This window comes from Oncorhynchus mykiss, chromosome 23, assembly GCF_057628025.1.
Source record: "Oncorhynchus mykiss isolate SJ-2025 chromosome 23, ASM5762802v1, whole genome shotgun sequence".
NCBI lineage: Eukaryota > Metazoa > Chordata > Actinopteri > Salmoniformes > Salmonidae > Oncorhynchus > Oncorhynchus mykiss.
This window is the reverse complement of record NC_143044.1, coordinates 13,829,009-13,854,540: the sequence shown is the minus strand read 5'-3', so window position 1 is coordinate 13,854,540 and position 25,532 is coordinate 13,829,009. Positions and strand designations below refer to the sequence as shown.

General features: G+C 45.3%; 1 protein-coding gene across 2 annotated transcripts in view; it reads right to left on the bottom strand.

The window, feature by feature from the left end:
* Positions 1–823: 823 nt before the first annotated feature.
* The window catches only part of LOC110502463 (neuroendocrine convertase 2), a 70,239-nt gene continuing 45,530 nt past the window's right edge, over positions 824–25,532 (bottom strand). For both annotated transcript variants that reach the window (XM_021580490.3, XM_090216932.1), the window contains 7 exons: positions 25,260–25,336; positions 24,373–24,461; positions 22,023–22,198; positions 19,216–19,431; positions 16,661–16,761; positions 11,865–12,092; positions 824–2,002 (listed from right to left, as the gene is read on the bottom strand). In XM_021580490.3, the coding sequence (XP_021436165.2) occupies positions 1,516–2,002; positions 11,865–12,092; positions 16,661–16,761; positions 19,216–19,431; positions 22,023–22,198; positions 24,373–24,461; positions 25,260–25,336 (1,374 nt within the window). In that variant the 3' untranslated portion in view covers positions 824–1,515. The remainder of the gene's footprint in view (positions 2,003–11,864; positions 12,093–16,660; positions 16,762–19,215; positions 19,432–22,022; positions 22,199–24,372; positions 24,462–25,259; positions 25,337–25,532) is intronic.

Sequence of the window (25,532 nt, the reverse complement as noted above, 5' to 3'; positions counted from 1 at the left end):
TATGACACACTCATAGCTTTGTTCCATTACAAATGAATGCCCCAATCCTTCATATCATCTCATTTCAATCCATTGAAATGTGCCAAAAAGATATTAAATGATTCATATTATATTCTTTGAATCATAACATGGGATGTTTCAGATTTTTACTTTTCGTATGCAGTTAAAGCATTATTGACTTACTTTATAATGATGGTAGAGGTGATGGATGCCTAGTTTTTAACTGATCGCCCTGTTTGACTTGCATACTAGAGGTATATTCATTGCGTCAGAGTGAGGAAACTAGACTGAGCTAGTGCAGTGTTTAGTAAACATTGGGTGTCTCTCAGCACGGAGTGATAGGTGCAGTTACTGAAGGAGAGTCATCCATTTTTCATTGAGATGAACAGGAGGAGCAGACAGCGACCTCTGAACTCTGCATAATCCACTTTCCCTTAGAGGGACAGACAAGAGAGAGAGAAAGAGAGAGCCAGAAAACGTGTGTGTGTGTGTGTGACAGAATAACAAAAGTAAGAGATACAGAGAGTGGCAGAAGAAGATGCTGTTTTATACTGTATTCCCGGTCCTGATCTCACACCCAGTGTGTGATGTAAATGTCCCTGTGCTTTGTGCTCTTGAGTGAACAGATAAGTGCTTCCCATTACAGTACAGGCTTCAATTGTCTGGCATTGAGCATTGTAAAGCCAAATGACTTACCTTAGAAAGTGAAATTGGAATACAGAGCCTCCTATCTTCCAGTTTTATTTCTCTTCCTCATTCAAATGACAAGACATTTCTGCTACCTTGCCTGTGCATTGCAGAGTGGTGCAAATCACTGAAGTGCTTTAACAAACAGCTGAATAGATTTATTATAGTATACGACAAAGGTTATTCTGCAATACGCTTTGAGGACCACAGGCTGCAAAATAAATCACACGATCCTTGTCTTGTTTATATAGAAACAGTTGCTTGTCACAAGAATATAAACGGAAAGAAGTATCACTCCTCTGTTTGCAAGATATTAAACTTTAAGTAGAATGACACTGAAAATCATTTACAGTCACAAACTGTACAACAGTTGGTTCACCAGAGGTGGAGGTGTGGGGGAAAGCAAGAACACCATATAGTGGGATGCATTATGTTTATATACATTTTTGTCATGTGTAAAAAAAACAGACCGAAAGCCAGATAGGATATTTTTGTTTTCTCTATAGAACAGATTATTTTAAGGTTACACTTTTATCATTATCATCGGATTACAAGAAACATTCATTGGAAGTAGATGGCTAATATAAACACAGAAAAACAAAAAGCAGAGAAAAGGGTGGGAGGGGAGGAAAGAAAGAAAATGAGAGAGGAGAGAAAGGGAGTCGGGAGAGAAAGTGTGAGAGAGGGCAAGATAAAGCGAGAAGGGGCAGAGAAAGTTTAAAGTGCGAGAAAGAAAGAGAGAAGTGAGAGAAAGATAGGAGAGAAGTAGAGAGCGAGACCAGCCCGGCATGCAGACCTGACCAGACGGTGTTTAGTTAGCTACGTCAGCTAGTTTTTACTCAGCAGACTTTTCAGACTCCTCTCCACTGCCTCGTCCAGCTCTTCCTCCAGCTCCTCCTTTTTTGACATGGCTAGTTTGGACTGGTAGTCGCGCACTATCTGGTCTATGTAAGGGGCACTTTGTGTTCCATGGAGCATGAGGGTCCACTCCTTCAGGGCCCCTCTCTGTGGCTCGTCTCCCTGGAAGCCCACCTCAAGGACCCAGGTCCCGCGGGGGTCCTCTCCCCAGGTGTGTGTGGTCATAAAGGGCCACTTGTCAAAGCCCACCTTGGCGTCGTCGTCCCGGGGCCGGCAGCTCAGCAGGATGGACTTGGTGCCCATGGGGGAGGTCATGTTGATGTTGAGGTCGCCACGGCGACTACCATTGACTGTGACCACAGCCTGAACGTGCTCCAGGTAGCGGACAAAGTTGTCCTTCCCCTGGCAGGAGTCAGTGGAGATGGTCAGAATCAGCTTGCCACCCGATTGGAACTTACTGAAGGGAAAGATGGAAGGGGGGGATTAGGAAGGTGAAGGCAAAAGAAGAGTCAAGTGAGACAAAGGAAAAAAAGGTGATAAAGGGAGGATAATGAAAAGGGACAAAAGGGGGAGAGAGATGGACAGAGGGATGGGGAAGACTTGAAAGGGAGACAGATGATGAAAGGTGGGAAAGGAAGGGTCAGAGAATGACAAAAATACAGGGAGATGGAGAAAGGAAAACATTACAGAAAGATGTAGAGAAACGGGAATACAAAAATGTATTAAGGAAGAGAGAGATTTGAGAGAGGAAGAAACAGAAGGACAGAGAGAGAGAAATAATAACATAATCAGTATTCTGGTTAGCTCCTTGAGACCACAGGTGTCCCCTGTATCTAATTAAATCTGAGATTCAGCCTGCGGGTGCAGAGTATTTACCATAGCCCAGTCTGTCTAGACCTCCGCACTCACAGCTCCTTCTATTACCTGACCTACTTAGCATGGACCCAGCAGACTGAGCACTAGTGCTGCCTCAAATCCTGCTCCCCCACGGAAACCCAACAACTATAGAAACCATGCTTGGTTTGCCATGAAATTATTCTAGGAAACCGAAGAGTGGGCTTTTGGTTAGGCTTAGACTAGAATATGTTACCTACCCCTATCTTAGCTGGCATTCATTATTGGAGAATGAGATTCACTTGATAAATAAAAATAAAGCATTTCATCATCATAAAATATGCAATTGTATTAACTTTTTCCTGCAAAATAAATATATTTTTCCGTTGTAAAAACCTTTTCCGACAGTGTGCCGTGATGAATATGATGATCACGGTGTTAATTTCATGCATGTCTCTCCTTTGAAACAGTTTCTTGATGTGGGGTGGCATAATTTCTCACATTTTTATTTTCTCTGGAGTGATGAATCATGCTTTACCATGTGGCAGTCCGATGGACGAATCTGGGTTTGGCAGACTCCAGGAGAATTTTACCTGCCCCAAAGCGTAGTGCCAACTCTAAAGTTTGGTGGAGGGAAATATTAACGCTACTTCATGCAATGACATTCAAGACAATTCTGTGCTTCCAACATTGTGGCAACAGTTTGGGGAAGGTACTTTCCCATTTCAGTATAACAATTGCCCAGTGCACAAAGCGAGGTCCATACAAAAATGGTTTGGCGAGAATTGTGTGGAAGAACTTGCCTGGCCTGCATAGAGCCCTGACCTCAACCCCATCGAGCACCTTTGGGATGAATTGGAAAGCTGACTGTGAGTCAGGCCTAATTGCCCCTCATCAGTGCCCGACCTCACTAATGCTCTTTTGGCTGAATGGAAGCAAGTCCCCACAGAAATGTTCCAACATCTAACGGAAAGCCTTCCCAGAAGAGTAGAGGCTGTTATAGCAGCAAAGGGGGGACCAACTCCATATTAATGCCCATGATTTTGGAATGAGATGTTTGACGAGCAGGTGTCTACGAGCAGTGGAGGAGATCTTCATGGGCTATACTCGGCCTTGTCTCAGGGTAGTAAGTTGGTGGTCTGTTGATATCCCTCTAGTGGTGTGGGGGCTGTGCTTTGGCAAAGTGTCAATGGGTATCGTCAGACGGGGCCACAGTGTCCCCCGAGACACCCCCCTGTCTCAGCCTCCAGTATCTATGCTGCAATAGTCTATGGCCGGGGGACTAGGGTCAGTCTGTTATATTTGGTGTAATTATCCTATTCTTTCTGGTGTCCTGTGTGAATTTAAGTATGGTCCCCCTCCAGTTTCAACTGTTCTGCCTGCGGCTATGGAACCCTGACCTGTTCACAGGACGTGCTACCTTGTCCCGAACTTGCCTCTCTCTCTCTCTCGCTTTCTCTCTCTCGCTCTCTCTCGCTTTCTCTCTCTCGCTCTCTCTCTCTACCTCATGCTCGGCTATGAAAAGCCAACTGGCATTTACACCTGAGGTACTGACATGGTACACCCTCTACAACCACTGTGATTATTATTTGACCCTGCTGGTCATCTATGAACGTTTGAACATCTTGAAGAACAATCTGGCCTTCATGGCCATGTACTCTTATAATCTCCACCCGGCATAGTCAGAAGAGGACTGGCCACCCCTCAGAGCCTGGCTCTTCTCTAGGATTCTTTGTAGGTTGATTTGATTTAGTGTATCAAATTACCAATTTATGCGACAAAACCAACTTCATAAGAGGTTTAAAAAATAGGCTCCGTTTGACTCAAAATTCCATGATGGACAGTAAGGTATTGTTAGCAGAAGAGATACTTAATTCACCAATACATTTCTTGGTAGTCCAAAAAATATATTGCTATCAGGTTGTAAATCACAGTTGGCCTGGTACATTATTTTGCTGCCTCCACCCATTCAGGATGCACTACTTCCGTGTCCATTACTCAAAATGTTGGGAAAAACAGACGAATGTAACTAACTCTGGGAATGTCAATACAATCAAACTAGCAAGGGCAAGTCAGTCACAAGTCAGTCATATGCTAGTGTATCTATTTATGTATCTATTTATTTACTGTAGCAAGCTAAAAACATAGAGCTTAACATTATCTAGTTAGTTAGAGAGCTGCTGGAAGGATATCATGTCATTGGAGGAGTGGGTGAGCCACCGACTTTTTCCCCTCATATCGTTTTTCGGTGGCTAAAAAAAGAGATGCAGGTGTCATTTGGTTATCTAGTGAGAAATTTAAATCACTTTGCTAGCTAGCTATGAGGAACTTGAACGACTTTTATCTAGTTCAGCATATCTCTTGCATTCGTAAATTCACTCTGGCTATCTACTCTGATTTCAGAGCACTTGTCTGAGTGAGCCAGAGCGCAGAATAAATTATGGATTTATGAATGCGCAACACCCGCTGAATATGACCGGTGCCAGTAAACTTCTGCAAAAAAGTAATTCAATGGTTGCCAGCAGCACAGTTAGTCACTAAGGCTCTGGCTAATGTAAACAAGCTAACCAGCTCCACTAGGTGTTCTCTCATTTGTGTCTGTAAGCAGCTAGCCAACCTTAGCCAGTCAGCTTGGTTGCTTAATTAACTGCCATTGTGAGGAATGTGCAGATCAACCCTACTCCTTGGCCTGAGCGTTCCTGTATCAATAGCGCAGGTGATGCTCTGAACCCTCGGAGACCGAAAAGCTCAGAATTTATGAACAGACAATCTGACAATGCTCTGAATTTACAAACCACCCACTGGAGGCAATTTATGAACATACCCCTAATTGTCAATCAATTTTATTTGGCATTGGCAAAATGAGTGGGCAGGCAGGTAGGTAAGTTCCCATTCAGTTGTCAAAACATGGGTTGGGACAAGCTTGCTGCAGAAGGATGCGTACTAATGTTCTAAAGTCGTACTGTTGCTACTGCCTGGAAACACACAGTCGAGTTCAAAGTGAATTATGTCAGGCCCATGTGGCAAATAACTTATTTGCATAAAGGCCTACTGTAGCTCTGATTGACTATCTGCGTAGACTCCAGTCCTGGACGAGACAAACTTTTTTATTATGTTTTATGGGTTGAACTGCAGAGGAACCACACAGTCAGGCAATGGTCCGAAGTTAACATACGCTTAGGTTGGAAATATCAAAACGCATTTTTCAACTAATCCACACATTTCCTGATAACAAACTATAGTTTTGGCAAGTAAGTTAGGACATCTACTTTGTGCATGACACAAGTAATTTTTCCAACAATTGTTTACAAACAGACTATTTCACTTATAACTTACTGTATCACAATTCCAGTGGGTCAGAAGTTTACATACAATAAGTTGACTGTGCCTTTAAACAGCTTGGAAAATTCCAGAAAATTATGTAATGGCTTTAGAAGCTTCTGATAGGCTAAGTCATATCATTTGACTCAATTGGAGGTGTACCTGTGGATGTATTTCAAGTCCTACCTTCAAACTCAGTGCATCTTTGCTCGACATCATGGGAAAATCTATTGAAATCAGACAAGACCTCAGAAAAAAAATTGTAGACCTCCACAAGTCTGGTCCATTCTTGCAATTTCCAAACGCCTGAAGGTACCACGTTCATCTGTACAAACAATAGTACGCAAGTATAAACACCATGGGACCACGCAGCCATCATACCGCTCAGGAAGGAAACGCGTTCTGTCTCCTAGAGATGATCGTATTTTGGTGTGAAAAGTGCAAATCAATCCGAGAACAACAGCAAAGGACCTTGTGAAGATGTTGGAGGAAACAGGTTCAAAAGTATCTATATCCACAGTAAAACGAGTCCTATATCGACATAAACTGAAAGGCCGCTCAGCAAGAAGCCACTGCTCCAAAACCGACATTAAAAAAAAGCCAGACTACGGTTTGCAACTACACATGGGGACCAATATCGTACTTTTTGGAGAAATGTCCTCTAGTCTGATGAAACAAAAATAGAACTGTTTGGCCATAATTACCATTGTTGTGTTTGGAGGAAAAAGGGGGAGGCTTGCAAGCCGAAGAACACAATTCCACCCATGAAGCACGGGGGTGGGAGCATCATGTTGTGGGGGTGCTTTGCTGCAGGAGGGACTGGTGCACTTCACAAAATAGATGGCATCATGAGGGATGAAAATTATGTGGATATATTGAAGGAACATCTCAAGACATCAGTCAGGAAGTTAAAGCTTGGTCGCAAGTGGGTCTTCCAAATGGACAATGACCCCAAGCATACTTCCAAAGTTGTGGCAAAATGGCTTAAAACAAAGTCAAGGTATTAGAGTGGCCATCACAAAGCCCTGACCTCAATCCTATAGAAAATGTGTGGGCAGAACTGAAAAAGCGTTTGTGAGCAAGGAGGCCTACAAACCTGACTCAGTTACACCAGCTCTGTCAGGAGGAATGGGCCAAAATTCCCCCACTTATTTTGGGACGCTTGTGGAAGGCTACCTGAAATGTTTGACCCAAGTTAATCAATTTAAAAGCAATGCCACCAAATACTAATTGAGTTTATTGAAACTTCTGACCCACTGGGAATGTAGTTAAATAAATAAAAGCTGAAATAAATCACTACTATTATTCTGATATTTCACATTCTTAAAATAAATTGTTGTGATCCTAACTGACTTAAGACAAAAAAAATTACAAGGACTAAATGTCAGGAATTGTGAAAAACTGAGTTTAAATGTATTTTGCTTAGGTGTATTTAATCGTCTGACTTCAACTGTAGCTAAATACAAACAAACCTACGGTCGTGGCCAAATTTTCACAAAGTCTGCTGCCTCATTTTGTATGATGTCAATTTGCATATACTCCAGAATGTTATGAAGAGTGATCAGATGAATTGCAATTAATTGCAAAGTCCCTCTTTGCCATGCAAATGAACTGAATCTGCCAAAAACATGTCCACTGCATTTCAGCCCTGCCACAAAAATGGACCAGCTGACATCATGTCAGTGATTCTCTCGTTAACACAGGTGTGAGTGTTGACGAGAACAAGGCTGGAGATCACTCTGTCATGCTGATTGAGTTTGAATAACAGACTGGAAGCTTCAAAAGGAGGGTGGTGCTTGGAATCGTTGTTCTTCCTCTGTCAACCATGGTTTCCTGCAAGGAAACACGTGCCGTCATTATTGCTTTGCACAAAAAGGGCTTCACAGGCAAGGATATTGCTGCCAGTAAGATTGCACCTAAATCAACCATTTATCGGATCATCAAGAACTTCAAGGAGAGCGGTTCAATTGTTGTGAAGAAGGCTTCAGGGTGCCCAAGAAAGTCCAGCAAGTGCCAGGACCGTCTCCTAAAGTTGATTCAGCTGCGGGATCAGGGCACCATCAGTACAGAGCTTGCTCAGGAATGGCAGCAGGCAGGTGTGGGTGCATCTGCATGCACAGTGAGGTGAAGACTTTTGGAGGATGGCTTGGTGTCAAGAAGGGCAGCAAAGAAGCCACTTCTCTCCAGGAAAAATATCAGGGACAGATGGATATTCTGCAAAAGGTATAGGGATTGGACTGCTGAGGACTGGGGTAGTGATTTTCTCTGATGAATCCCCTTTCTGATTGTTTGGGGCATCCGGAAAAAAGCTTGTCGGGAGAAGACAAGGTGAGACAAGGTGAGCGCTACCATCAGTCCTGTGTCATGCTGTCACGTTCTGACCTCTATTTCCTTTGTTTTTGTATTTATTTAGTATGGTCAGGGCGTGAGTTGGGTGGGCAGTCTATGTTTGTTTTTCTATGTTTTGGTCTAGTTCTATGTTCGGCCTGATATGGTTCTCAATCAGAGGCAGGTGTTCGTCATTGTCTCTGATTGGGAACCATATTTAGGTAGCCTGGGTTTCACTGTGTTTTTGTGGGTGATTGTTCCTGTCACTGTGTTTGGTGTCACAGGATAGGACTGTTTAGCGTTTTCACATTTCTTGTTTTTGTTAGTTTGTTCATGTGTAGTGATTGATTAAAACATGAATAACCACCACGCTGCGCTTTGGTCCGCTTCTCTTCCACCTACAGACGAACGCCGTTACAGAATCACCCACCGCAACAGGACCAAGCGGCGTGGTAACGGGCAACAGCGGCACAAGGAGGAATGGACTTGGGATGATGTGTTGGACGGCAAGGGTTGCTACACATGGGAGGAGATCCTGGCGGGAAAGGATCGCCTTCCATGGGAACAGGTGGAGGCAGCGAGGAGAGCAGAGGCAGCCGGAGAGAGGAGCCGGCGATATGAGGGAACACGGTTGGCAAGGAAGCCCGGGAGTCAGCCCCAAAAATTTCTTGGGGGGGGGCTAACAGGGAGTATGGCTACGCCAGGTAGGAGACCTGAGCCAACTTCCTGTGGTTACCGGGGGGCTAGAGAGACCGGGCAGGCACCGTGTTATGCTGTGGAGCGCACGGTGTCCCCAGTGCGGGTGCACAGCCCGGTGCGGTACATTCCAGCTCCGCGTATCGGCCGGGCTAGAGTGGGCATCGAGCCAAGTGCCATGAAGCCGGCTCTACGCATCTGGTCTCCAGTGCGTCTCCTTGGGCCGGCTTACATGGCACCAGCCTTGCGCACGGTGTCCCCGGTTCGCCTGCATAGCCCAGTGCGGGCTATTCCACCTCGCCGCACTGGCAGGGCGACCGGGACCATCCAACCGGGTAAGGTTGGGCAGGCTCGGTGCTCAAGAGCTCCAGTGCGCCTGCACGGCCCGGTCTATCCGTCACCACCTCCACGCACCAGCCCTCCGGTGGCAGCTCCCCGTACCAGGCTGTCTCTCCGGCCCATCCTTGCAGGGGCTCTCTCCTCTCCAGCGCTGCCGGAGTCTCCCGCCTCTCCGGCGCTACCAGAGCCTTCCTCCTCTCCAGCGCTGCCGGAGCCTCCCACCTGTCCGGCGCCTCTGCCGGAGCCTCTCGCCTGTCCGGCGCCGCTGCCGGAGCCTCCCGCCTGTCCGGCGCCTCTGCCGGAGCCTCCCGCCTGTCCGGCGCCGCTGCCGGAGCCTCCCGCCTGTCCGGCGCCGCTGCCGGAGCCTCCCGCCTGTCCGGCGCCGCTGCCGGAGCCTCCCGCCTGTCCGGCGCCGCTGCCGGAGTCTCCCGCCTCTCCGGCGCTACCAGGGCCTTCCTTTTCTCCAGCGTTGCCGGAGCTTCCCGTCTGCCCAGCGCCAGCTGAGCTTCCCGTCTGCCCAGCGCCAGCTGAGCTTCCCGTCTGCCCAGCGCCAGCTGAGCCTCCCGTCTGCCCAGCGCCGCCAACGCCGCCCGTCTGCCCAGCGCCGCCAACGCCGCCCGTCTGCCCAGCACCGCCAGTGCCGTCCGTCTGCCCAGCGCCGCCAGTGCCGCCCGTCTGCCAGGAGCCGCCAGTTCCGCCCGTCTGCCAGGAGCCGCCAGTGCCGCCCGTCTGCCAGGGGCCGCCAGTGCCGCCCGTCAGCCAGGGGCCGCCAGTGCCGCCCGTCAGCCAGGGGCCGCCAGTGCCGCCAGTCAGCCAGGGGCCGCCAGTGCCGCCAGTCAGCCAGGGGCCGCCAGTGCCGCCAGTCAGCCAGGGGCCGCCAGTGCCGCCAGTCAGCCAGGGGCCGCCAGTGCCGCCAGTCAGCCAGGGGCCGCCAGTGCCGCCAGTCAGCCAGGGGCCGCCAGTGCCGCCAGTAAGCCAGGGGCCGCCAGTCAGCCAGGGGCCGCCAGTAAGCCAGGGGCCGCCAGTGCCGCCAGTAAGCCAGGGGCCGCCAGTGCCGTCAGTCAGCCAGGGGCCGCCCGAGCAGCTGCCCCTCTGTCCAGAGCAGCTGTCGCCCCTCTGTCCCAAGCTGCTGCCGCCCCTCTGTCCCGAGCAGCTGCCCCTCTGTCCCGAGCAGCTGCCCCTCTGTCCCGAGCAGCTGTCCCTCTGTCCCGAGCAGCTGTCCCTCTGTCCCGAGCAGCTGTCCCTCTGTCCCGAGCTGCTGTCGCCCCTCTGTCCCGAGCTGCTATCGCCCCTCTGTCCCGAGCTGCTATCGCCCCTCTGTCCCGAGCTGCTATCGCCCCTCTGTCCCGAGCTGCTATCGCCCCTCTGTCCCGAGCAGCTATCGCCCCTCTGTCCCGAGCTGCTATCGCCCCTCTGTCCCGAGCTGCTATCGCCCCTCTGTCCCGAGCAGCTGCCCCTCTGTCCCGAGCAGTTGTCCCTCTGTCCCGAGCAGCTGCTTCACCTCTGTCCCGAGCGGCCCCTCTGTCCAGTGGGGTCATTGAGAGGGGTGGCCATGGTGAGAAGGCCACGGAGGCGGACAATAAGGCGGACTAAGACAATGGTGAAGTGGGGTCCGCGTCCCGCGCCAGAGCCGCCACCGCGGACAGACGCCCACCCAGACCCTCCCCTATAGGTCAAGGTTTTGCGGCCGGAGTCCGCACCTTTGGGGGGGGGTACTGTCACGTTCTGACCTCTATTTCCTTTGTTTTTGTATTTATTTAGTATGGTCAGGGCGTGAGTTGGGTGGGCAGTCTATGTTTGTTTTTCTATGTTTTGGTCTAGTTCTATGTTCGGCCTGATATGGTTCTCAATCAGAGGCAGGTGTTCGTCATTGTCTCTGATTGGGAACCATATTTAGGTAGCCTGGGTTTCACTGTGTTTTTGTGGGTGATTGTTCCTGTCACTGTGTTTGGTGTCACAGGATAGGACTGTTTAGCGTTTTCACATTTCTTGTTTTTGTTAGTTTGTTCATGTGTAGTGATTGATTAAAACATGAATAACCACCACGCTGCGCTTTGGTCCGCTTCTCTTCCACCTACAGACGAACGCCGTTACACATGCCAACAGTAAAGCATCCTGAGACCATTCATGTGTGGGGTTGCTTCTCAGCCAGTGGGCTCACTCACAATTTTGCCTAAGAACACAGCCATGAATAAAGAATGGTACCAACACATCCTCCGAGAGCAACTTCTCTCAACCATCCAGGAACAGTTTGGTGACGAACAATGCCTTTTCCAGCATGATGTAGCACCTTGCCATAAGTTAACTGTGATAACTAAGTGACTGGGGGAACAAAACATCGTTATGTTGGGTCCATGGCAAGGAAACTCCCCAGACCTTAATCCCATTGAGATCTTGTGGTCAATCCACAAGAGGTGGGTGGAAAAACAAAACCCCACAAATTTTGACAAACTCCAAGCATTGATTATGCAATAATGGGCCCAGAAGTTAATTGACAGCATTCCAGGGCGGATTGCAGAGGTCTTGAAAAAGAAGGGTCAACACTGCAAATATTGGCTCTTTGCATCAACTACATGTAATTGTCAATAAAAGCCTTTGACACTTACGAAATGCTTGTAATTATACTTCAGTATTCCATAGTAACATCTGACAAAAATGTCTAAAGACACTGAGGCAGCAGACTTTGTGAAAATTAATATGTGTCATTCTCAAAACTTTTGGCGACGACTGTACATCTTAGTACTACTTCTATTTTCAGCCAGGTCGGTAATGTATTGTCTGTACAGTGCCCGGTCACTTACTGGACATCCTGCAATGATCCAGCCACGCAGTGAAAACGCTCGGGGACAGTCTTCCACTCCTTGGCCATCTTGACCATGCCGCCAGCGTCCAGCACACCGTAACCAAACAGGTGGTTGAATTCCAGGCCCACGCCGTTCCTCCGCCACTGGTGCACCTCGTCATGTAGCTGGTTTCTCTTGGAGGTCAGCACGGACAAGTGCTGCATGTCCCTCCATGTCAAGTTAGGACTGCAGCGGGGATGCAGGGGTGAGGGGGAGAGACAAGAGAGAGTTAGATTTGTATTTATTTGATTGAACCTTTATTTAATTAGGCAGTCAGTTAAGAATACATTCTTATTTACAATGACGGCCTAGCCCGGCCAAACCCTAACCCGGACGACACTGGGCCAATTGTGCGTCGTCCTATGGGACTCCAAATTATGGCCAGTTGTGATACAGCCTGGAATTGAACCAAGGTCTGTAGTGATACCTCTAGCACTGAAATGCAGTGCACCACTCGGGAGCGCACTCGGGAGATGTGTGTATCAGGTGTACACAGGTGATAGATCAGGCAGTTAAAGGCCGAAGGCAATCAAAAACTAGATTTTGCTGTGTTTCATATACAAATGAAGTCGGGAGTTTACATTCACTTAGGTTGGAGTCATGATAATGATAACAAATTTTTCAACCACTTCACACATTTCTTGTTAAACAAACTATAGTTTTGGCAAGTCGGTTAGGTTCTGTCTCCTAGAGATGAATGAACTTTGGGGCAAAAAGTACAAATCAATCCCAGAACAACAGCAAAGGACCTTGTGAAGATGCTGGAGTAAATAGGTACAAAAATATATATATCCACAGTATATCCTAACTGTCCTAAAACAGGGAATTGTTACTGGGATTAAATGTCAGGAATTGTGAAAAACAGAGTTTAAATGTATTTGGCTAAGGTGTATGCAAACTTCCGACTTCAACTGTATATTACCACACTAAGAGATTGGAATAATACTGTGAAATTATGAAAATGATGATCATGTAATTTGAGTGTAAGAGCTGTTTGAAAAGACTGCCTGAAATGTCACCATGTTTTGTGTGGGATTGAGTTTTAGCCTGCCTGGTGTCATCAGTCAGATATATAAATAAATACTTAGCTAGATATCTAATTGTGTCGTTATCTGCCAGATGGAAGCCACTCCTCAGTAAAAGGCACATGACAGCTCACTTGGAGTTTGCCAAAAAGCACATGAAGACTCTCAGACCATGAGAAACAAGATTCTCTGCTCCTGTGAAACCAAGATCGAACTCTTTGGCCTGAATGCCAAATGGCAAATCTGGAGGAAACCTGGCACGGTTCACCAAGGTGAAGCATGGTGGTGGCAGCATCATGCTGTGTGGATGTTTTTCAGCAGCAGGGACTGGGAAACTATTCAGGATTGAGGCAAAGATGAACTGAGCAAAGTACAAAAGAGAATACTTATTTTCCACCATAATTTGCAAATAAATTCATAAAAAATCCTACAATGTGATTTTCTGGAATTTTCTTTCTCATTTTGTCTGTCATAGTTGAAGTGTACCTATGATGAAAATTAAAAGGCCTCTCTCATCTTTTTAAGTGGGAGAACTTGCACAATTGGTGGCTGACTAAATACTTTTTTGCCCCACTGTATTTAAATGTGAAATTTCAGATTATTATTTTGTTTCTCTAAAAACCTGTTTTTGCTTTGTCATTAAGGTGGTAATGGCAAGGGGTCTGAATAGTTTCCGACGGCACTGTATGAAGTGGGTAAAACAGTATGTAAACATAATTATAGTGAACAGTGTTCAATGACTATGTACATAGGGCAGCAGTCTCTAACATGCAGGGTTGAGTGCAAGGTGGTAGCCGGCTAGTAACAGTGACTAATGTTCAGGGCAGTCTACTGGGTGGAGACTAGTGATGATTATTTAACAGTCTGATGGCCTGGAGATAGAAGTTGTTTTTCAGTCTCTCTGTCCCAGCATTGATGCACCTGTACTCTCTTTGCCTTCCAGATGGTAGCGGGGTGAACAGAATGTGTCTCAAGTGGCAGAGGTCCTTGATTATCTTCTTGGCCTTCCTGTGACAGTGGTGGATGTAGTGGAGGTAAGACAGTCTGCACCCAGTAATGTGTTGGGCTGAACACTCCACCCACTGGAGAGCCCTGCGATTTCGGATGGTGCAGTTGCCGTACCAGGCAGTGATGCAGCCCAGCAGGATGCTCTCAATGTTGTCCTGAGGTTGATGAGGCGCTGATGCCCTTTCTTCACCACACTTGGATGGACCATTTCAATTTGTCAGTGATGTGCATGCTGAGGAACTTGAAGCTTTTCAGTCTCCCATCAATTTGGATGGGAGTGTGCTCCATCTGCTGTCTACTGAAGTTCACATTTAGCTCCTTCATTTTGTTGACATTGAGAAGAGATTATTTTCTTGGCACCACTCCGCTAGGGCCCTCACCTCCTCCCTGTAGGCTGTCTCATCGTTGTTGGTAATCAGGCCTACCACTGTTATGCGAACAGGGAGTACAGGAGGTGGCTGAGCACATTTAGTTTTGTTACCTTTACTTTATTGGGTACATGAACAATGGTGGACATCTTGAAGCAAGTGGGGACAACAGCTTGGGATAGGTAGAGATTGAATATGTCAGTACACACTCTGCACATGCTCTGAGGATACAGCTTGGGATGCCGTCTGGGCCGACAGCTTTGTGAGGGTTAACACGCTTACATTTCTTACTCACTTCGACCATGGAGAACGAGAGCTCACAGTCCTTGTGAACGCCGTTTGCCCGCCTAGGCAGCACTGTGTTTTCCTTGAAGCGGGTGAAGAAGGTGTTTAGCTTGTCCGGGAGCAAGGCATCAGTGTCTGCTATTCAGCTTGTTTTCCTTTTATAATCCATGATTGTCTGGATTCCCTGCCACATATGTCTCATGTCTGAACCTCTGGATTGCAGCTCTACTTTGATGTTTTGCCTGTTTGATTGTCTTATGAAGGGCATAGCTGGATTGTTTGTGCTTGTCCATGTTCCCAGTCACCTTGCCATGGTTAAATTCGGGGGTTTGCACGAATGCTGCTATCTAGCCACATTTTCTGGTTTGGGTGAGTTCTAACGGTCACAGTGAGAACACCATTGTCTATACATTTCCTGATGAACTCAATCACAGAGTCAGTGTATACGACGTCAATGTTATTCTCAGATGTAACACATATCCCAGTACGCATGAACAAAAGGATCTTGAAGCGTAGATTCAGATGAAAAGGACTTACCACGGGTACTACCTGTTTAAGTTCCTGCCTATTGGAAGGGAGGAGCAGAATGGAGGCTTGATCTTATTTGCCGAAGGGAGGGTGGGGAAGGGCCTTGTAGCCGACCCCGAAGGGAAAGTAGCAAAGGTCAAGAATTCTTGATGAGTGAGTAGCGCAGACGATGTGTTGATAAAACTTCGGTAGCGTTTTCCTCCAATTTGCTTTATTAAGGTTTGCTTTATTAAAGAAATGTTCTTGGAAGAACTGGCCCGCATAAGGTTCTTTGTGGAGCCAGAAAACTCATATGGTTCTAACTTAAAACCATTATTTTTAAGAGTGTATGTAAAAAAGACAAAATTAAAAGGATCGAAAATTATTGGGAGAGTAGGTGAAACCTTTCTAAAAATTATGTTGCTTCATGTACTTAAGATAGTATATTCTGAACATTCTACATTTATATTGTTTTAGGACCTTATCCCTGTATCCTGGAGACACCGTACCCTGGAGCCTGGCCTAGCTATGGTCAGTGGCAGGACTCCACCCTACATGCTCCCACAGTGTCTAGAGTAACTATCAAGTCAAATATATTGTATTATATTGTTCAGATCAAATGTGCCAATTGCCTTCCCTAGTATAAGTTTTACATTTTTGCGACCATAAGGATGAGTTTTCACATCGGCTATGAATTCATGATGTTTGAAATTTCTAATTATCGCTATTGACATAGTGCTAATCTTTGTTGAACATAATAGAACGCCAAAACAAAACTATGCATTATTATTCTGGATTTTATCATCGTAGAACTGGGCTGCGGTATTCCTCTGGTTTACTTGTCAACAACGTGACTTACGCATCCCGGATGGAATTGCTGGGAGAACACTCCAGCATCTTACATCACCAGCTAGTGCTGAGTCGCTCTGTTTCATGTATATGTGCCTTTCGGTAATTAATAAAATATGAATGTGCGCTTTGAGCGCAGTCTTCAATATAAAATGTTTTATTTTTCTGCCATGTAATGAGGTATAAAGAACACCAGGCAGGCCAAACATTATTTTTATCCCTGGCACGAACACAGAGTAAAAACTGGGCGAGACAACACTTTTTTCATGGCGTAAGTCTGTGGGCCTAATGGCAGATTTGGTAAATAAGTGATTCAATGAAGAGAGAAGATATGAAGTGGTCTGAAGAGGAGGAGAGCAATTGAGGGAGATAAGAAGAAGAAAGGCCCTGATGAGGAGAGAGAGAGAAAGCGAGAGCGAGAGAAATTTGAACTTGAATTTAACTCTGGGAGAGAAAGACAGAGAAAGGAATAGGTAGTTTGTAATGAGACATTCATGGTTTCAGTCACTGTGGAGCTGCTTTATTCAAAACATCTCATCCATCCATGCAAAAGCCATATTCTGTGTAAGTTTTTCAGACACTGACCGGTAATGACTGTATAAATATTTAAGCGGCAGCATTAGTCCATGGGCGTGGGGGGCAAATGATGAGGAGGGCAGATGAGGTGTGTGTGTGTGTGTGTGTGTGTGTGCGTGCGTGCGTGCGTGCATACTTGGCCTCTAACGCCAAGGCAAACACTCCGGCTGCTTCAGGAGCTGCAGCTGATGTTCCAGAGTGGCGCAGGGTGCAGTTTCCATACAGGTCCGTGGTGGCCTACCATAACACAACGATGGAAGACGAAGACTGTAGTCATATCAGTGAGCTAACAACATTCAACAAGAGGAGAGGAGAGGAGAGGAGAGGAGAGGAGAGGAGAGGAGAGGAGAGGAGAGGAGAGGAGAGGAGAGGAGAGGAGAGGAGAGGAGAGGAGGGTGGAGAAGAATATACTTCAAGAATGCAAATTATTCAATAAACATTTGATTCAGATGTGTAGTTTAATTCCAGATAATCAGAGATCTTATCCAATTAGTAAGAGAGGAAGAAGCCCATGAGGGAATCCTTGGCTCTCTCAACGGTCATAGCTTTCTGGTGCAAGTCAAAACACAAACAGTGCTGTCAAATACGGTTCGCATATACACTATATATACAAAAGCATGTGGACACTCCTTCAAATTAGTGGATTCAACGATTTCAGCCACACCCATTGATGACAGGTGTATAAACACCAAGCAAGTGGCACCATGAAGACCAAGGAGCTCTATAAACAGGTCAGGGACAAAGTTGTGGAGAAGTACAGATCAGGATTGGGTTATAAAAAAATATCTGAAACTTTGAAAATCCCACTGAGCACCATTAAAATCCATTATTACATTTTTTAAAGAATATTGCACCACACATGAGAGGGCCGGCCACCAAAACTCACGGACCAGGCAAGGAGGGAATTAATCAGAGAGGCAACAAAGAGACCAAAGATAACCCTGAAGGAGCTGTAAAGCTCCATAGGACCACTTTAAGCCGTACACACCACAGAGCTGGTGGCCAGAAAAGAGTGGCCAGAAAAAAGCCATTGCTTAAAGAAAAAAAATAGCAAACACGTTTGGTGTTCACCAAAAGGCATGTGGAAGACTCCCAAAACAAGAAGCTACTCTGGTCAGATGAGACAAATATTGAGCTTTTTGGCCATCAAGTAAAACACTATGTCTGGAATAAGAAAACATCATCAGGGTGGTGGCAACATCATGCTGTGGGGATGTTTTTCATTGGCAGGGACTGGGAAACTGGTCAGATTTGAAGGAATGATGGATGACGCTAAATACAGGAAGCCTATTGAGGGAAACCTGTTTCAGTCTTCCAGAGATTTGAGACTGGGATGGAGGTTCACCTTCCAGCAGGACAATGACCCTAAGCATAATGCTAAAGCAACACAAGTGGTTTAAGGGGAAACATTTAAATGTCTTGGAATGGCCTAGTCAAAGACCAGACCTCAATCCAATTGAGAACCAATTGAGAATCTGTGGTATGACTTAAAGATTGCTGTACACCAGCGGAACCCGTCTAACTTGAAGGAACTGGAGCAGGTTTTCCTTGAAGAATGGGCAAATATCCCAGTGGCTAGATTTGACAAGCTTACTCCAAGAGACCCCTGAAATTGCTGCAAAAGGTAGCTCTACAAAGTGTTGACCTTGGGGGGAGTGAATGGTTATGCACGCTCAGGTTTTCTGTTTTGTTGTCTTATTCCTTGTTTGTTTCACAATAAATTATATTTTGCATGGTAGGCATGTTGTGTAAATCAAATGATACAAACACCCCAAAAAACATTTTAATTCCAGTTTGCAAGGCAACAAAATAGGAAAAATTTCAAGGGGGGTGAATACTTTCTCAAGCCACTGTATTGCCAAAGCGTACTTTGGAGATTAAGTGAAACATTTACAATATTAACATAATTAAAATCGTAATAATCAAGATTGTCCTATTGACAATCAGTAACAACAATAATCAAGGGTCAAAATAACCATACATTGAGCAGTAACAATAACATAGAGGACATGTGCAGGTTGGTTGGTCTGTCAGACACTGTCCCTCATTTTATGGCAGGTAGCAATGTAGTGCTTTGCCAACCAACAGCTCTCTGCGTCCTCCCTCAACAGGACGCGTAAACTATTCTCATCAGAGAGTTCTTTGAATCCTTTAGTAAGTCTTTCAAATTTGTGGAAATTACACTCTCTTTATATTTTTTTTAATTGTGTCAGGAAATGCAGCTCTGGGTTCTGCTGTGGTGCTGTGGTTGCACAGCCTTTCCTCAACAGGGAACCAGTTTTTCCTGTGTCTACCCTTCTCAATGGCAAGGATGTGCTCACTGAGCTTGTACTTTGTCAAGGTTTTGATCAGTAACCAAGGTCAAATAGTTTGCCACAGTGATGTGTCAATTTAGGGCCTATCTCATCCCTCTCTCCCTCCCTTCCGCCCCCTATGGCACAGATGATTAATACATTGTCTTGTGATAACTCTGCAGGTGGAGATAATTCCCCAGATAAATGCAGATATAACAACCAAGCAGAAAGTTATAGCCCATCTCTCTCTGCTATGTCATTGTCCCAGTCCTCTACTCTGATGGCAGATATATGCAATCAGTGTACTCAAAGTACTCATCCTGAGGATAACAATAAGATGAACTTGGTCAACCACTCCCTCTCTCTCTTTTTTTCACACCCCTTCTCACACACTTACCACGCCAGCCTCAGGGTTCCTCTTGCGCCCGTTGCTGAAGGTGGACGCGAGGGTGGAGGAGCAGCTCTCGTCATACAAGGCCGTGCGGCCGTCGTTGATGGCTGAGTTGATGGAGATGGTCCACATGCTGGAGGCGTAACCATCGCAGTTACAGTCATCATAGCTACCACCGTCTCCAGAGGCCCATACGTAGATACTGCCTTTCCCTCCTCGGCCCTACAAGACAACACATCAACTGGCTTCAGGATGTGTTATAGGGTTAGAAGCAGTGGAAGTGGTACAGATGTAGATGTTAATTGTATCACCCTGTTGCAGGAGAACTTTCCTGCAATGCAGGAAATATAAAACGTATAGTGTATATGAGGTTTAAAAAGGCTTCTGAAGTTTGTAATTTCCACTTCTACATTTCAGACTTGATTTTTATTTACGAAAAATGTATCAACACCTACAAAAAATAATTAATTATAATCCAGATAACGATTCACATTTCCAGTTGCTGCAGGTTTATTTTCCTAATGTAGCAAACTGGCTCAAATGAAGATCCAACATCTGTAGTGATAGCAGTACATTGGTAGTAGTGCTGGGGCGGTAGGTAGACTAGTGGTTAGAGCGTTGGGCCAGTAACTCAAATCCCTGAGCTGACAAGGTAAAACTGTGTTGTTCTGCCCATGAACAAGGCAGTTAACCCACTGTTCCCCAGGAGACTGTCATTGTAAAAAATAATTTGTTCTTAACATGTATTATTACTTCTCTCTTTCTATAAGCAATCAGTTACAAGGTAAAATACAGATTAATAAAACAATTTCAAGGCCTACCTTCAAACTCAGTGACTCTTTGCTTGAAATCACGGGAAAATAAAAATAAATCGACCAAGACCTCAGAAAAAAAATTGTAGACCACCACAAGCCTGCTTCATCATTGCGAGCAATTTCGAAATGCCTGAAGGTACCACGTTCATCTGTACAAACAATAGTATGCAAGTATAAACACCATGGGACCACGCAGCTGTCAAACCGATCAGGAAGGAGACGCGTTCTGTCTCCCAGAACAATAGCAAAGAACCGTGAAGATGCTGGAAGAAACAGGTACAAAGGTATCTATATCCACAGTAAAAATGAGTCCTATATTGACATAACCTGAAAGGCCGCTCAGCAAGGAAGAAGCCACTGCTCCAAAACCGCCATAAAAAAAGCCAGGCTACGGTGGAGACAAAGACTGCACATGGGGACAAAGATCATACGTTTTGGAGAAATGTCCTCTGGTCTCATGAAACAAAAAAAGAACTGTTTGGCCATAATGACCATCATTATGTTTGGAGCAAAAAGGGGGAGCTTGCAAACCGAAGGAGACCATCCCAACCGTGAAGCATGGGGGTGGCAGCATCATGTTGTGGGGAAGCTTTGCTGCATTAGAGACTGGTGCACTTCACAAAATAGATGGCATCATGAGGGATGAAAATAATGTGGATATATTGAAGCAACATCTCAATACAGGAAGTTAAAGCTTGGTCGTAAATGGGTCTTCCAAATGGACAATGACCCCAAGCATACTTCCAAAGTTGTGGCAAAATGGCTTAAGGACAACAAAGTCAAGGTATTGGTTTTGTAGTGGCCATCACAATGCCCTGACCTCAATCCTATAGAACATTTGTGGACAGAACTGAAAAAACTTGTGCAAGCAAGCTCTGCCTACAAACCTGACTCAATTACACCAGCTCTGTCAGGAAAAATTTACCCAACTTATTGTGGGAAGCTTGTGGAAGGTCACCTGAAACGTTTGACCCATACTAGTTGAGTGTATGTAAACTTCTGACCCACTGGGACTGTGATGAATGAAATAAAAGCTGAAATAAATCTCTCTACTATTATTCTGATATTTCACATTCTTAAAATAAAGTGCTGATCCTAACTGACCTAAGACAGGGCATTTTTACTGGGATTAAATGTCGGGAATTGTTTAAAAAAAACTCAGTTTAAATGTATTTGGCTAAGGTGTATGTAAACTTCCAACTTCAACTGTATGTAAGAAATGTTATGATTTGCAAAGTTTGAAATACAGTGAGATTACATATGTGCACGGCTATTGTCTCCAGCGCTCCCCAAATGAAGCACTCTTATGTATCTAGCACAGCTTCCAGAATATTCCATATGATTTATTTCCATTATCCATGTCAATTTGCAAAACGAAGCCACCTCGCTCAAGATGCAAAGTAAGTGTCTTGTTTAGAGTGAAGTGATTGTACCGGGGCGGGGGTGACAAGTGTTCCCCAGCTGTTGAAGAGAATAACAAAAAACATCCATGGCTGTTTAATGGAAAAAAATCTAATTGAATTATTCTAATTTTAGGTCGGTGGAAAAGAAAGTACTATTTTTGTTGTTGTACAACGTGCATTGTGCCTAGCCTACGTAATGGTTTACATACGTGATCATTAGCATGAGAGAGTCTGAGTGGAATACTGCTTGATTAGTTGTGTTTATCTTAGCCATGCTTAGAGCACAATTTGCACCTCCTCAACAACACTGGATGAGATAGGGTCAGAGCAGATCAGACCACCCCCCTGCATGGTATTGTGAATCATCAAGCAGCTAATTGCCACTGGCAGTATGCTAACTAACTGTGTGTGTCTAGGGGGTGTCTGTGAAAATGTGTAACTGCAAGGCTGTTCTTTTTCCTATTCTGTGTCTTGAGTCTAATATAACGTATGCCTCTTCAAAGAACACCGTTACCCTAGTAAGACAAGTACAGGTACTCTATAAGCCTGCTATTTCCAGTCAGCCCAGTGTGTGTTTGTGTGTGTGTGTGTGTACCTTGTTGACTCCATCAGCCATGGCTTGCAAAGTGAGCTCTCTGGGTCCGTCTACTGTCTTGCCGTCATCGGTGGGACCCCAACTAGCACTGTAGATGTCAATGACCTGGGGCATATGGCTGATGGATGATGCCTCGATGATGTCTGTCATGAAGGGTTGGTCCAGCATACGGATACCTGGGGGAGGAGGAGAGGATGGGTGGGGAGGGATATGTAGTGTAAGATACACATTGTCTATCATATGAATCAGTCAAGCCATTGGTTACACATTATTAAAATGCTAAGTCACTGTTGACCAAATATATTTTGTATGGCTTGACTATTGCTTTAAAAACTGGAGAAAGTACTTTATAACAAAATATACCAGTTAGCAATTAGGTAATTTGTGTTGGTGCTACAGTTTAACCTACATCTCTTTATGTTAGGCCAGTCTTTATACAAACTGTATATATGAAACATATTCAGCCACCGTTGATGCACCTATTTGGAGAAAAAGTTATGTAAACATAACAAAATCTCAACATCAAAGCCTTCATTACGGTGCTTCCATAACTCCTTTCAACCTCTATGGAAATTGATGAGTTCGAGGTTATTAACAACATACTGATGAAGAAGTCTCTCAATTGGAAATTTGAATTCCACCCAAAACAAAGTGTGACATGTTGTGGCAATTCCCAAATGTCATAGTTATTCTTAAACTTCATCTTTAATAATATGAGCTTTACCGTAGCCCTGTGACTTTCAACAATTCACTATCTATAATGCCTTGCGGTTGAGGGCGGTGCAGTTGACATACCAGGCGGTGAGACAGCCTGACAGAATGCTCTCAATTGTGCACCTGTAAGAGTTTGTCAGGGTTTTAGGTGACAATGCAAATGTTTTGCTGTTTAGCAGTCTGATGGCCTTGAGATAGAAGCTGTTATTCAGTCTCTCGGTTCCAGCTTTGATGCACCTGTACAGACCTCACCATCTGTTGCGCCTTCTTCACCACACTGTCTGTGTGGGTGGACCATTTCAGTTTGTCTGTGAAGTGTACGCTGAGGAACTTAAAACTTTCCACTTTCTCCACTACTCTGCTGTTTCCTGAAGTCCACGATGATCTCCTTTGTTTTGTTGAGTGAGAGGTATTGACGGCGGCCCGTCAATATTGACGGCGGGCCGTCAATAAGTCCAGGACCCAATTGGACAGGGTGTAGTTGATACCTAGGACTGAGCTGTAGTCAATGAACAGCATTCTTACGTAGGTATTCCTCTTGTCCAGATGGGATAGGGCAGTGTGCAGTGTGATGGAGATTGCATTGTCTGTGGACCTGTCGGGGCGGTATGCAAACTGAAGTGGGTCTAGGGTGGCAGGTAAGGTGGAGGTGATATGATCCTTGACTAGTCTCTCAAAGCACTTCATGATGACAGAAGTGAGTGCTACGGGGAGACAGTCATTTAGTTCAGTTATCCTTGTCTTCTTGGGTAGAGGAACAATGGTGGCCATCCTGAAGCAGGGACATCAAACTGAGATACGGAGTGATTGAATATGTCCGTAAACACACCAGCCAGCTTGCCTGCGCATGCTCTGAGGACGTGGCTAGGGGTGCCGTCTAGGCCAGCAGCCTTGCGAGGGTTAACACTTTTAAACGTCTTACTCATGTCAGCCACGGAGAAGAAGAGGTGGGGCCTTGTTAGCGGTCCATGTCGGTGGCACTGTATTGTCCTGAAAGTGGGCAAAGAAGGTTTGTCTGGAAGCAATACATCGGTGTCCGTGAAGTGGCTGGTTTTCTTTCTTTTTGTAGTCCGTAATTGCCTGTAAACCCTGCCGTTGAGTTGTGACTCCACTTTGTCCCTATACCAACATTTTGCTTGTTTGATTGCCTTGCGGAGGGAATAACTATACTGTTTATATTCTGCAATATTCCCAGTCCTCTTTCCATGGTTAAATGCGGTGGTTCACGCTTTTACTTTTGTGCGAAGGCTGCAATCCATCCATGGTTTTTGGTTAGGGTAGGCTTTAATATTCACAGTGTGTACAACATTTTCAATGCACTTCCTTATAAACTCACTCACCGAGTCAGCGTGTAGATCGATGTTATTCTCTGAGGCTACCCGGAACATTTCTGTGTCCATTATTATTCTGTGCGGCATACTTAATAAATATAAGATGCATTTCACAATTGTAGGTAATAATGAGAGAAGTCATTATTATTGAGTATAGCTGCCATTAGTATTGTTATTATCACTACTATAGCACTACTAATACTGTTATTCTCACTGCCACTTTTATACATTTTCTGACATTACTGTGATCACTATTACTTCAAAGCCGGCTGTTATTTACCACAGTATTAGAGCAGTCTACATACCTGCCACCTTAGAGTTGTAGGCCACTCCCACTCCACAGATGTTGTTGTTGGCTGCTGCAGACACCTCACCAGCACACCTTGTTCCATGACTACACACAGAAACACACAGGTAGATTGGGGAATGGGGATAAAGTTGGAAAACATAGTGGGAATTGGTTACTCGTCATTGTATCATGTCTTTGACCACCTATTGTTCAATTATATTCTTCTTACTATAAAATTATATAATATAAAATAATGTCACAGAAATTATCTTGTCAGCTAAATGAACAAGTCTACAGCCTATGGCATGGAGCATAGCCAGATAACAGATTAGCCAACTAATATTCTGTTCTTCTGAAATACATTTTCTTCATATCATAAAGTTTCTTTAGACCTGACTAAAATAAACAATGGATTCATTGTGATGGTGTATATTAATTGATTTATTAGACTTTTTAATTGTAGATGTTCCAAAGGCGTGCATCAGCGGCTTGTATGCAGCTTGTATGTGTGAAAGCCTGAAGATGCCAAACATGTTTATGTTAATAATTAACGGTTAATTACCATTTTGCATGACAATAACTGTCTGATAATGTGTCTACATGTATGTATGTGTGTGTGAGTATTCCTGTGTGGGCTTCGCACAGGGTAATTGCAGCGAGCCCTCTCTGCACTCCCAGCATGCTTTGCCACAGACAGTCTGCTATTTATAAACAACAAGCTAATTAGCCAACTAGTCCTGTGCTGCACTAACTCAGCAGCGGCAACACTGAGATGTCTAATGTCACAACCTGGGTGACAGCTAGGCATGCACTGTTGAACAGGCACAAGAAATGCAATGCTGCTGATGACTGCTTTGGGGCAGATGACCTTGGAGGGACACGGGCTGGCCAGCTAGTCTTTACCTGTTAAACCAGTCATTCGTGTAGCGGGGATATGGGTATGGGTCATTGCTGCTGAAGTCAAAGCTGGCCTCTGCATTCTGAAAGGACAGGACACAAACCATTAAAATCAGGCAGAGTACAAGACACAATAGGATGAAGATTGAGAGGGAAACGAGTAGCGTTAACACAAAAGTACAGACCATCCCTTAAAGGTGCAATGACCTTCTCTAATCTAGTCTTGTCTTGTCCAGACCCAACCTAGACTGCTGTGATGTGTCTGCTTTACTAACGACT